Source organism: Pan paniscus, chromosome 13, assembly GCF_029289425.2.
Source record: "Pan paniscus chromosome 13, NHGRI_mPanPan1-v2.0_pri, whole genome shotgun sequence".
Lineage (NCBI taxonomy): Eukaryota > Metazoa > Chordata > Mammalia > Primates > Hominidae > Pan > Pan paniscus.
Genome location: NC_073262.2, coordinates 101,921,926 through 101,936,037, shown reverse-complemented (window position 1 = coordinate 101,936,037; position 14,112 = coordinate 101,921,926). Strand labels below are relative to the sequence as shown.

At 39.2% G+C, this 14,112-nt stretch overlaps 1 protein-coding gene across 7 annotated transcripts in view; it reads left to right on the top strand.

The window, feature by feature from the left end:
* SATB2 (SATB homeobox 2) overlaps positions 1 to 14,112 on the top strand; it is a 195,915-nt gene that overhangs the window by 147,368 nt on the left and 34,435 nt on the right. For all 7 annotated transcript variants that reach the window (XM_003825320.6, XM_003825321.6, XM_034954748.3 and 4 more), the window contains one exon: positions 8,508 to 8,705. In XM_003825320.6, the coding sequence (XP_003825368.1) occupies positions 8,508 to 8,705 (198 nt within the window). The remainder of the gene's footprint in view (positions 1 to 8,507; positions 8,706 to 14,112) is intronic.

Here is a 14,112-nt window from a genome sequence, read left to right as displayed (position 1 = left end):
ATGTGTCTTTGAAGTAAATTAGGTTGCCATATTAAAGCTTTCTCTCTGATTTCTCCCCAGCTGGTTGGGGAAGAGGACATCGAGTTAAACTGTGGTTCTTACAGTGGGAGAATGTTGGTATCTATGAATGGTTGCTACCACTTTGCTGTTGAGACTATTTAATCTTCTTTTCACAGGGCCAAGACCTAGGGTAAGGCAAGCTAGCTGCCTGGGGTGCAAGATGTAAGAAAGCACACACTTGTCAAGCCATACTGTTTACATTTCATGCCCTAGTCGCTTGTTCACCTCATTCTAGTCCCACCCTGATCTTTAAAAAAAGTCTTACTCCTGGTTGTCTGCCCTGTCTGGTTTCCCCAACCACTACCCCGCCCACACCGCCCCACCCCTGCCACCCACCCATTATGATAACTTCTTGAGGAAGTTTGCAATATACAGTGATACGTCACAGGTATGCTGGCATTTGGACCTGAAGGGAGGCACTGGAAGCATTTTGATTGTTTTCAGTTTGATATTTTAGCCTAGTGCATTTTGCTGTTAATATCTTTCTGCCGTTGAAATGAATAAGTCCAGGATTCTAGATTCATTCTTCTTTTTTGACAAACACAAATGGCTTTTTCAGGTGCATGTACCCATGTATGCATGTATGTGTGTTTATATGTGTGTTTATATGTGTGTTTATATGTGTAAAGGTGTACCAAATCTCCATACTGTTAAATAGCTATGCATATTCCGTGTATGCTAAGGAGGGCAACAAAATTTTGTGTAATCCCCTCTTGACTTGAGCCCAGCAGAGGTTTAAAGGGCTGTTCTGAAATAAAATTTTCATTACTCTCAATTACAGACTCAATCTTTACAGACATATCCATAGAAATGTCAGTGACATGCATAAGATAACCCAGACATAGCTAAAAATTGGTCCCTGTAAAAATACAGTTTAGAATTTAGTATACAGTTTTGAAAAGTAAAGAAGCAGATCTTCTGTACTTACCACATTTAAAGTATAAAATAATTAACCTTGAACTTTAACCAAATAGCCAGCACAAATCTCTTTTCAGGTTTAGATAATCTCCTTGTCAGGGATTCATTGAAGCCCTTGACAAGCCTTCCTTGTAGTTAGGCTTTTATCCATTTCAGTTTTCTTGATTAGGTTATCTTGAGTCATTAGGGGGTTTATTTATTTTAATAGACACTTATTGGATTCATGAAAAGAGAATTCGGTGACGAAGAAACAAGAGCTGAATATTATCTGGCTCATTTCACACTTCAGAAGAGTCTCAACCATCTGAAGAGAAATCCTTTCACAGTTACAAAAGTTTGTTTGGGGACTTTATGTGCTTCCATTTAGAAAGTGAACTGTCTGTGGTTAATAATATGAGTTTCCTTTTGAGATACTCAGAAAACATTTCCCTTTGGTTACATATGCTGACATTTTCTGTATTGAAGATGTGGGTGAGTAAATGGCCTTTTGCATTTCTGCTGCAAGAATCTATGAGTCATTCTCCTGAAGAACTGTTCATTTGCTGAGATATTCATTCATTAGAGTTCCTAGAGGGGCAAAGGGAGTGGGGGCTACTTACTAATTAGTAGGTGAAGTAACTCATTAGCTTTGTGTTAGTCATATCAAGGGGAATAATCACTGTGACAAGGCCCTGCCTTCAAGGAGCATATACAGCTTTATTCAACAGGGGCAAAGTTATTAACTCTTGTGGGAGATCAGAGCAGGCTATGAACTTGTGTTTAGTGCTGAGCAAGTTCTAGTTTGTATTTGTTCTGAAATATTGTAAAAACTGGAAAATTAGTCATAAACCTAGACCAGTGTTTGTTAAGGAAAAAACATGGGGGCTGTGAGAAGTTGGGGTCAAAACCAAGTGTCCTGGGGAAGAGAAAGCAAGCCACTTTGTATGCAGTGGCATTTCAGTACCATGGACAGGAACCCCACTCTTTTCATCTGTGGTGTGCCCCTCCCCTCCTTATCACTTAACACGTAAGATTTACAGCCAAGATTCAAACTCTTATCTGTTAGGCTCCAAGCTTGAACACTGGGCCATATTATTGTTTTGTGAAAGGCCTCCCTGGTCATTTGAACATTCTCAGCCTTTGGTATGTGGTTTGGAGGATATGTCACTCATTTATTGTGGACTTGAAATATTTTAATCTTTTAAAATATTTTATAAGTGCAATAGATATTGCCATACCTCATTCATTTTCAATTGAAGAGAGCTTTAAAAACTCTAATATTAACAACAGCAACAACAGAAATACACGCATATATACGCACAGAGAGAGAAAAGAAAGTGGTTAAAATGATAACAGATTATTTAAATGATTGATGTAGTGTGGTTCCTTATGATATATGTCATGTCTTTTTAGAATGAACACTCCTAGAGGGTAGAACTTATGAAGTGTGCACTTTACCAGTACCAGGCCATTGTGGGTCCCAGTTAATAACAAGCCACACAAGTTCACTATGAAAAAAGATATCTAGTCTAGGATAAGTCATGCTCTTGACTTTATGATAGCCTTTTCCCCAACAACTTCTTCTTAAAAAGGAAGGAGGTGGGGGAAAGAGATGAAAAGAAAGACGAGTTAATTCTTCATCATGTCAGTTAAAAAGCCCTCAAAGACTCCTAGGGCCCATAAGATTAAGATAAAAATTGTTTTTTTGCATGACATTCTTTATAATCTGAGCCCTACCTTCATTTCTAGACTTTCAGTCCTCTCCCCACCTGGTGAAAATCTATCTTTATCTTCCAAGATTCACCTTGCATGCCATAATCTCAATGATGACACTTTTCCTGAACTGCTTCATGGTCAGAATTACTCACTTTCTTGTTGGCAGTCTCAATTAACCTTTCAAGTAAAAAGTAACAATGACAATTAGATAATATATGTAATGTACTAGCCCATTCATTGCATGGCATACAGGAGATGGGTGCTCAACAGAAAATTGTTAACAGAATCAATGTCCTGAGAGACTACTATTACTATTTGCAATTTATATAATGGACCATTTTCCCTATTGTATTCATGCATTAGAGATAGGGAAACAAACCTTAGAACAGTGACAAAGTTGCTTCTGAGAATTGGTGCTTCTCTCAAACAATAACTTTCTGAATTTGAGTCCATAAAACATTCCTCTAGGCTAATTTCTGTGTACTCTAATAATTTTGGTTCAATCTAATGACTATTTATTGAGAAGCTACTATGTGCAAGAAACCATACTCTGCTCTGAAAATGGTAAAATGAGTAAGAAACCAACCCTTGCCCTCCACTCCCATCAAGAAGCTAACTGTTCTGATGGGAATGCAGACATACCTACCTCTAAAAATAATAATGATCAAGTTGTGAAAAAGTATAAACAAAATGCTTCAGGGTTATGCAAGAGTGAGAAACAAATGAGACCACATCAGCTGAGCCTTGAAGTACAGCTTCTCATGGGGAAAAGAAGTTGAGTATGAGACATTCCATCTAAGAGAGTAACATGGCAGAAGCATGAAGGTGAGAGTGTACCTGTGAGTAATTCACAGTGGCTGGAGCACAAGGTCAGTAGGGGAACTGGTGGGAGACAAGGTCATGAAAGAAAAATGGAGGCAAATGGTGTTTTTTTATTGTTGCCTCTAGTAATGTTCTTAAATTGTGAACTAGAGGTTCTCTCCTTTATGCAACTCATTAATGAAACTATCAACTTAATAAAAGATAAACTAGGAATTTTTTATTCATCTTCCAGAAAGAATTAATGGCACATTTCTTCAAATAGTAAGCATGTCTAATACATTTACAATGTGATTTGCTTTGTAAATGTAGATTGATATGCAACTTTTCAGGAACACTTGGATTGTAAACAAACTATATCTTGACTGGTAGGAGTGTCATCTCACCTGCATAGTTGGAAGGGCAGTCAGAGTTGTTTTTTCTACTGAGGGAAATATATTTGTTTAAGAGGCTGATGAGATGGCTAAAATGAGATGTGAATAAATATTATTTGCTTATGCACCCTAATGCTTGGGAACTTTTAACCATTGATTGTAAGGAAGCAGTCTTTGAACTTATTAATAGATTCCTTCTCTGGATTCAGATTTTGAAGGTAAAGTTTTAATTGCGAACCTGTTGGTATTATTACACTTAGGCTCCATGTATATTTTTCTCTATAAGTTCCAGGAATTTCCTGTATCTAAAAAAAACTTTTTATTTTGAACTAATTTTAGACTCACAAAAATGTTGCCAAACTAGTATGGAAGGGATCATTGCACTGTATTATATATCCCTCCCCTATCTTCCCCTAATGTTGACACCTTATATCACCATATGGCAATTATTGATGATAGGGCAATTATCAAAACCAGGAAAGTGACATTGTTTCTATACTGTTAACTAAACAAAAACCTTATTCTAATTTCACCTGTTTTTCTACTAATGTCTATTTTCTGGGACAGGATCGTATCCGGCAACCACATTGCATTTAGTTATTATTATTCTCCTTAGTCTTCTGCAGTCTGTGATGGTTCTTAAGTCTTTCCTTTTCTTCTATTACCTTGCCATTTTTGGTTATTTTGTTGAACACTTGTCAGTTTGGGTTTGTTTGATATTTTCTCATGTTTCGACTGAGGTTATGCATTTTGGGCAAGACTACCTCAGACATGATGTTGTAACCTTTGCAGTACATCATATCAGAGCATTCGTGGTGTCAGTATATCATCAGTAGTTATTTGACCTTGACCACTTTGTCAAGGTTATTTTTTATTTGTGCCTTTAACCGTGATGGTTTATCACTATCTGCTTTTTCTGACAGATAACAAGGTAACAGATCATGGAATGTAGAACCAAAAAGGAACTTAGAGACCATCTTTTGTTAACCCGTCCTTTTAGAGTTAAGCACCCAGGAGCTTGAACAGGGTAACTATTTGCCCAAAGGTCACCCCGTTATTTAATGACAGACCAGGAACTTAGCAGTTAGGTCTTAGAGATCCAGGTTTGATACTTTCTACATTCCTAGCTATGCTCAAACACTTATAATTCACTCAGTCCTAGTTTTACCAGACTGTAAAAGCTAAATGGACTCTAGGAATATACAGCCAACCTTTGGTCAAAACTTAAAACCAGGCTAAGAGAGAAATCCCAGGGAAGCATATACTCCACAGTTCATAGTGCCCACTCACAGAGCTGTCCAAGGCTGGAAACCAGATGAACTTCTGTATCAGCATTTCTGAAATGAAAATAATTCTCATGGAATGCTCCACATAACACAGAGAAAACAACAAAAACCTACTTGAGATTTTTAACAGAAAAAGGAGATTTGTTTATTAATAATTCATGAGTTCCCATTGAACATGCACGACAGAAACAGTGCTATTCAATAGAGAATACTGTCATCTGTCACTGTTTTATTTGACATTTACACTTTTTTTTTTTTTTTTTGCCTGATACTGCAAAACTTTCTTGGATGGCATGCAAAGATTATATAAATGAAAAAAATCCCAATATGGGGACCCTTTATCTCTTCTGTGATGGGTTCACTCACAATTACATACATGTGTGTTCATGCAACTGCGTGGCACTTTCTCACACATTCATTAGCCAGCAAACAAGCTAATAAGAGACCGTATTGAGAAAACAGAGATAAGCATCCCAAATGGGCTGGTGAAAAGATGATATGAATAAAATGATGGTGCATGAGATGGGAAGTGAGGTGGAAGAATAGATTTCCTGAAGATAGGCTTACAAATACATGGAATGAGCAAGCAAGCCAGAGTGAGGGGAAGGTAAATCATGGCTGCCATGAAGAAAACTAACACAAAAATACATTACCAGTTCAGATACAAAATAAATACCTATATATGGCATCACAGGAGCGCCTGTAGGAGGGAATAACGGCCTTTAGGAGAAGAGCAAGGTAGAGTTAGGATCACCTTCCGATTTTGTGCTACTATAAGGCTCTTGACAATCTTTCTGCTCTGTAGATTAGTTATTATTTATAAAAATCACAGAACCAGCTGATACATTCATAAGCTAATTATTGAGGCAGCTGGGTACACATGGTGCAATATGTCCAAGGCTGTGAAGTATCACAGATTTCTTGGGGCCTGCTGTGGTGGGGGTGCGCTGTTGAAGGCTCCATCCCTTAATCTGATCAGCCAAGCAAACACTTTGTGGGGAAACTAGATTAATAACCCTCTAAATACCATGAATGTGCTTCATCTTCAAAACCGGGTTCCCTTAAACATGCTATTAGCTCAGCTCCATCAGGGATTTGAGGAAGTTCTCTGGTGCCTTAAGAACAGGGTCTTGTTGGCTACCTCCCTGTGCCAGAAATTAATTTGGTTTGCTTATGTCTGCACACATGATCACACTTGTGTCTAATCTGCTCCCTAATAGCTTCAAGGTCAAGACCTTGCATGTCAGTGGGCAAATTGAGCACTACACTTCTTAAAGACTGATGGCAGACAGCACACAGTCCATAACGAGGCCTGTAGTGTTGTTCTAAGTGATTGTAATGAGTGCAGATTATAACAGCGCATATAAATCAAATGTGGCAATGAATGTTGTGCGAGACATTCCCAGTGTCATAAGTGGAGATACCACTCAGCTGTCACCTGTCTTCTTTCAAGCTGCAGCTTCCCACAATGCAGTTCAGTCCTCAAGCAGAACAGCAGGTGCTGTCTTCCTTAAGGTCTGGGTATCTCAGATCTTCTTCTTTTAACAGATGCAGGTTTTTGTTTGTATTTTCCATTAAATGGTTGGTCTCCATGCTCTTGCCTCCCCTGGGAGATGTTAAACATACCTGTTTGAAACATTTGAAAGAATTCAGTTGGAGACTTATTCAGATCTATGAAAAGATAGAGAAGTAGGAGCTTATTTTTCCACAGATGGTTTATTTTCCATTTCAAGAATTCTTTTACTTTATGCAAAGAAACCCTTGAGGAAACACTTGGGGACTAGGAGATTTTTAAAACTATAATTTATTTTCTGGTATGGATAAAAAAAATTTGTCTTCATTTTTTATATACATTGCACCTTGAAAATCAACCATGACCTGCCTTTCAATTGAGTTGAGAAAAAATCTATGAAAATACTTGGAAAAACATTTCCAAGCAAATGATAAGATACCTTGTTTTCATTCTTCCTAACCTTCTAACTCTCCCAAGCTTCCAGTTTATTGCAAGAAAAGATCAGGTCTGCGCAAATGTGGCCTCTCACTTGTAAAAACAAGGCAGTGTTGTGTTACAGATTAGTTTATAAATCCCTGGTGGCTTCACAGTTCAGTGCCTACAGCTGCTGCAGATGGGCCTGGGTTTTTGTCTCTTCGCGGTGCTGCAGCCGGCAGTTGAAGGAGAAAATGGAATGATCAGGTTATTAACATGGAGGCCGCGAGGAAGAGGCTGCACAATGAGAACAGCTGGTGTTGCTGTCTTGGCTGATGCAGCAGAGATAATCAAATCTTGCCTTTTTTTGGGTAAAGGCAGAAGACACAGTGGAGAGTTAGACAAACAATGGCTTATGATATTATATGGGGTTTTTATAATGCGTGTCAGGAACTTTCATTGGCTTACAAGTGATGATATATAATTTGTTGAGGTTTGGGAATTATTTTTCACAAAGTCATTCGTGTTTATGCACCTCTTAAGAACATTTTTTTACTCTTTTGCAAGAGACATGATGTGGGACAGTTCTTGTTTTTAAAATTAGTGATGTAGCTTAGAAATGATGGGTTAGAAAGCTACTGGTAAAATATTTTGACATGAGTCAGTGAGCGATGTTGACAGCATCCTCTGTATTATTTTCATATAATCCATCATTATTTGCATTACATTTTCTTTCTCGTGCAGTTGCAAGAGAGAGAACATCCGGATGCCAGATTTTGGAAGCAGACATTTGCAGGTGTGACCCGACCAACTGCCTACCTTCCTGCAGGTGTGGCTGTGGCGGGAAGGTGATGTTTAAGAGGGCCTAGAGCCCGAGGTATTCAGAGATTGAGCAAATATACATTTCTTTTCATTCTAGCCAAGGTTGCTGCTTCTATTTTGTGGAGTTATTGATAATTTTAAGACTATTTCCTCCCTAGAGAATTCAGTGTTGTTTACACCTAGACAATTTTTCTTTTTTAGAATTTGCTGTCCTGTAATGCATATTTGTTTATCTTCACTCTTAGCATGAAATGCTGCCCAGTTGGGTAATTTTAAAAAATTGTAGCTGACTGACACAAATTACTTTTTCTGAGAACAGATGACTATAATCTTGCTAATCTTTTACAGAGAAACTGCAATTGAGAATATATTCTATAGGCAGGGTGATACGATATCTAACAAGAGGAAAGATTCTTGGGCATTGGTATAACCACCTATGTGGTCAGGGGTTGGTTTTTAGAGTCAGACTGTTTCACTATCTCCCCAGGTTGGCAGGAACAATTTTGACAGAAAAAGATGTACTGTGATGGCACTGGACCGCAGTCAAGGCCCCCTCAGCTCCTCTGCACTCTGCAGGTTAATGCAAGCGACCTCCTCTCTCTCCAGGGCTGGCTGTGTGAACTGCTCCGCTGGAAGGAGAACCCAAGCCCAGAAAACCGCACCCTCTGGGAAAACCTCTGTACCATCCGTCGGTTCCTGAACCTTCCCCAGCATGAGAGGGATGTCATCTATGAGGAGGAGTCAAGGCATCACCACAGCGAACGCATGCAACACGTGGTCCAGCTTCCACCTGAGCCGGTGCAGGTCAGTGTCCCCGACCGCCGCACCCCACCTGAGCAGGGCTCTGTGTGCCAGCAGTAGCTGCTGAGGGTCCAAGTGGCACACACCACACCAACTTCTGTCAGAGGGTGTCTCATGCCAGGTCCCCAAGTACAGAAGATGCTGTCGTCACAGTGGGTACTGTGTGTATGTGTGTGTGTGTGCATGTGCGTGTGTGTGTGCGTGTGTATGTACACACAAAGAAAAATGACTGAGAAGTTGAATGCCAAAGACAGCTGCTTTCCTGAGATCATTTTACTTGTGGGATTGTAAAGCCAGAGCACTCACGGAGAATTAAATCTCTCGATCGGAAAACATGGTTTCCATCAGTTCATTTTCTATAAAAAACCTGTGAAGTAGTTTTGCATCCAAAATCCCTCAAAGAATGTTTGATTAGACTGAGGAAAAGAAATAGCCACATGACCTAGGGAATACCATTGAACTCAGCTGAACCTTGAGAGACAGATTGTGACAGATTCTTAGAATTTTAAGATGAGTTTTTGCTGTCTTTGGTTACATCTCATTTAGAAATCTGCCTTCCTTTGGATTGCGTGTTTTGTTGGCTTAGTTTTTGCTCTCATTGAGAGAAATAATATTGCTTTGCCATAGTAATTGAGTTTAACTACTGACACTTTCCATAATCTAAAATTAATTGCTTTCAAGAAGAAATATTAATTGAGGTTTCCAATGTTAGACCCCCTAGAGTTTGGCCCACAAATTGTTTTGGTAGGTTATAAGATGGGCCTGCTGCCCAATGCTCTCAATTTCAGCTGCCACCAAAGAGGACCCTTTGGCCTCTCTCTGAATCTCCTGGAGTAAGAAAAAGAAAGTTGAGGCAGGAGTGCATATGTGCACATGTGTGTGCAGAATGGAAGAGGAGAAGATAAAGGGAGAGTGAGGCATGGTTTCTTGATAAAAATAGAGAGGAGTGGTGAGGGATGCAGTGAAACACCCCAACCTGAGGTTTCTGTCTCCTTTCCCTTCCCTCCCCCCTCACATGTTTGGGAAAGAAGCCAGAAGTTAACACATCTTTATGTCACTTTTCATCTAAATATCATCATCTCTGCCAGCGCTTTTGTGCTATGCTTTTGTGTTATCATTGGTCAATATCCAGGGCCAAAGTCGCAGAGTGAATTGCCCAAACTTAATAGTTTGGCAATTAGGCTTATGAATTTGTAGAGGCAGTCTCTTGCAATATCCACAGTGATCCCAGAGTTGGGGATGGGGGTGATGAGGGTACACAGCACATACTCACCCTTCAGGACCCATCCTCCCCTTTCCCTTCTTGGTCCTTTTCTGACCGAGATCTCATCCACCACCAGGGCACCTTCCTTTAGATAATTAAACCCGTGTACTCAGCCACACAGAGCAGTGGCTTTCAGACTTGGAGATTTAATTGAAATTAAAATTAAATAGGGGCCCAATGTAGGCTTTCCAACCTTTTATTTTAGAAAATAAATTTATTTGAAAAGTTTTCGGGAAGCTCCTATTTATTATCAATATCATTTCATAACATACTCTTTGATATCAGACAGATTAATGAAATGGATAGCCTCAGACAAAAGATCATGTAAATGCTACAGTTCAGCCATATGAAAATCTATCACTCCCCCGGCATCTCCACTGCTTTTTTTTTTCTCATTTTGATGTGAACTGGATTAGACTTCTATCTTGAACCAACACAAGGCCAAGGACTTGCTTCAGGGAACCACTGACTTTTCATGGAATTTTTATTCAGGGCCTATCTTAGTTCAGTACAAATGAAGTACAAATAAAACAGCAAGGAAAAAGCAATTTATTCCACATATTAATCACAGCTTATTTTAATCATAAGATGGTGATAAAGTTGGAAACTTAGAGAAATTTGAGATAAATGTAATAAAATGCATTGTTTGTTATAATTGAGGGCCTCCCTTCATCTGGATGGCAGCTCTTATACCATGCCTGTCTGTTTTTTGTCCATTAATTATCATCTCATTGGGCCCTGTATTTAGGTAGCTAAAAATATATTCAACGTAATATTTTGTCTTATAGTTGGCCGGTTTGAGTACAGTAAATCTTAGAAGCAGACAGCCAATTGATTTATGAGTTTTATTATCTTTTCTATTAGTATGTCAGAACTAGGGTATGCTGACAATATTTAATGGCTAAGCATGAATCTGTAATTTTTCTTTTCAGTTTTAAGCATCTTGTGGCTATCAACATTAACTTCTGATATCACTAAGAGAAATGCACTTATTTTATAAAAGGTTATTCCCATCACTCAGATCTTAGCTAAAGAGTTTACAAATTAGGTAATTTTCTCTAAAGTGAATTTGCCTCAGCTGTTGACCTTGAGCCCATAACTACTGTGAAACTCATCAGCACATCACATTTCTTTAACGTTATGCCTATATCTGAGTGACACTGCTTTGCAACGTTGAATTTATGTCTGTCAGCAAAATACAAAGCTGTAGATTAATTGTTTATTACAGTCATAATATGAAAAGTGAAGAAAAATAACTGACACTAGACAGCAGAACTCCTGAGACTAAATTTGGCACAGCCTCTGTGACTTGGGGAGGGCTGTATTTAAAAACATACCAAGCTACTATAAAAAGGTCTGTAATTGTCCAAAAGCCAAGGACTCGGGGTTGGAATTCACTTGGGCCTTTCATATCAACTAAATTTTTAGCAAGATACAGTTACTTACCTGTTTTAGAAATCTTAAAAATTCATATGTAGGGTAATATTAGTTTGGTGATGTTACATTTTTGTCTAATTAGATAGGAAATGTGCCATTATTAAATTGTTAACTATGGGTAAAATCAGTGATTATTAAGAGCTTATATATGCAGCATATTAAAAAACACGTAAGTCCTCTTCACTTGTGGTCATGGAAGCGTGCCATTTAAATTTCTTTAGGTAATTAGGGTAAACTATTTCCAAATTTTTCATATATGGTAAAGATATGAGGCAGTGATTTCTGTGCATAATTACCCACCAGATTAATCTGTTGTATTAGGGTACATAGATGTACTGGAATAAAAAGAGGGAGCTTTGCATCACTCCTTCTCCATTTGGTGCTTTCTGTGATATTGAGAAGTCCCATGGAGTCACAGCCTCTCTTCTTAAGAAGAGAGGAACTTTTTCTTGCTGTTTGTGTGCAAATGGAGTTGACAAATGGATAGTTTTTTATTGTCTGCAGATGTGTTTCTGTTAAGCCCACAAAAGGTTTAGACATTTTAAGCCCTTGTTTTTTAACTTTTAAGTTCAGGGGTACATGTACAGGTTCATTACATAGGTAAACTTGTATCATGGGGGCCTGTTGTACAGATATTTCATCACCCAGGCATTAAGCCTAGTACCCATTAGTTATTTTTTCAGACCCTCCCCCTCCTCCCACCTTTTACCCCCCTGTCGGCCCCTCAAGTCCACATTTAAAAATTAGAAGATATCACATAAAATCTAGAAAGTCAGAAGATGTGATCCAAGCTCAGAGTTTTATGTGGCTGGAGCCAATGTCCTTTCTGCAGGGCACACACTTACTGTCCTGCTGCCCTGGTCCCTGTCTCCCCTCCTCTGAGTGTACATGCATATATAGCTGTCATGTGATTTCTTGAGGCATCTCTCCTGTCAGGTCACCTGACCACCTCATCAAAGCCACAAGTGCCTTTGCCCCATGGCTCCAATTTCTTTGATGGTAGCTATTACATGCCATTTATTTTTATATTAATTTATTATAATTTTATAATCCCAACAAAATTTTTTGCATGCTTAAGTGCATGTTTGATGGCATTTCTCTTCAGAGATGAAGCAAGGTTGGGCCTGAGCCATTGAGGGACGTTGTCAGCCCCAGAGACTCACCAGCCCTGGGAGAATGAGACAGTTCTTCCTTGGGAATTTGGATTTCTCCAGGTGTTGTGTAGCTTTGATGTCATATTGAATTATCTGGTTTATCCAGGTTTCTCTTTAGTATTCTCAGTCTCTTCAGAAACCCCGATTTAAGCTCCTGCTTTTGGAAGCTAGTTCTTCAGGATCTGAACACACTTCGTAAGCTAGATCCTGTCACATCATGAATCCACAGTTGGACCAGCGTTGCCCCAGGGTGGTGAGAATTGGTTCCTGGGGAGCATAAATATCTTAGATTCACAGTGGTTTGTGGCCCTCCAAAGGAACTTGGTACATAAAGAGATAATATCTCTCTGGTATTAAAATTTCATAAAGAGGGGCCATGATTAGACAAAAATGCCCCAAAAACCTTCTGAGGGGATCAGTAGTGAAACACAAGTTGAGAAATACTAATCTACATAATGTTTCTAGTCTGTGTGTAGATAGCACAGAGGAGAGACCTTGTAAGGCAAACCAAACCAAAGCATTTCATGAAAAAGAGGAAATAAATTCCATTTTTCACCCCGAAAGGTTGGAAACAAAAGTATTTCCTGTGGTTGTAGTGATTTTTCTCCCAATAGTTATTATAACCCAAGGCCCTGTGCTGAATAGATATTCTCAGCTTAGAATAAAACACTGGTTAGGTTAGGTTCATTACTACCAACTCCGTTTTACAATTGGAAAAACTGGAACAGAGACGTCAAGCCTTGCCTGAAGCCAGGGTTGCCAGCGGAATGAAAACACAGGCGATTTTGGCATCCAGTCTTTCCTCTGACCACACTTCCCTCCTGCAGGAGAGAAGAAAGGACATTGCTCATGCTATGACTAGGTCATTGAGCGAGGGTGATTAGGGAGCACTTGCCAAATTGTTCCTCTCTGTGTCATTTGTGCTTTATTGTATTTCCACCACACTGTTTCCATGGGTTATTTTGTAAGTTCAGGAATTCTGAGCTTGCTGCTGTGTGTGGTTTCCTGACAAGTACTTGTTTTAAAATTCCATGCTGTACATTGAATAAGAATGTGAGACCCGGTTAGTGACAGTCAGACACCAGCATTGTCCCTTGACTTGTCTGGGTTGCTTCTCATGCGATTTTCAACATTTTCTAAGCCACAGACTCCCTGTCATTGGTAGCGACCAATGATTCTCAACCAGGGGAGATTTTGCTTCCATGGGATATCTTGGCAATATCTGGAGTCATTTTTGGTTATTATAATTTGGGGGTGCTACTGGCATCTAGTGGATAGAGGTCAGGGATGCTGCCAAATATCCCACCATGCACAGGGCAACCCCCCAAAACAAAGACTTATGTGATCTACAATGCCAAGAATGAAAGCTTGTGCCAGTAATTGCCTAACAGTGAAAGATAAAAAATCATTAGTATCTCTGAGACTGATTCTGAGTTTTGTCTGTTAAAAAACCCAGTAATAATAATGGTGACACTGCTGCTGCTTCTCCTTCATCTTCCTTCTTCCTCCTCCCCTGCCTCCTCCTTTTCCTTCTTCTCTGGCAGTAAGTAGCCTT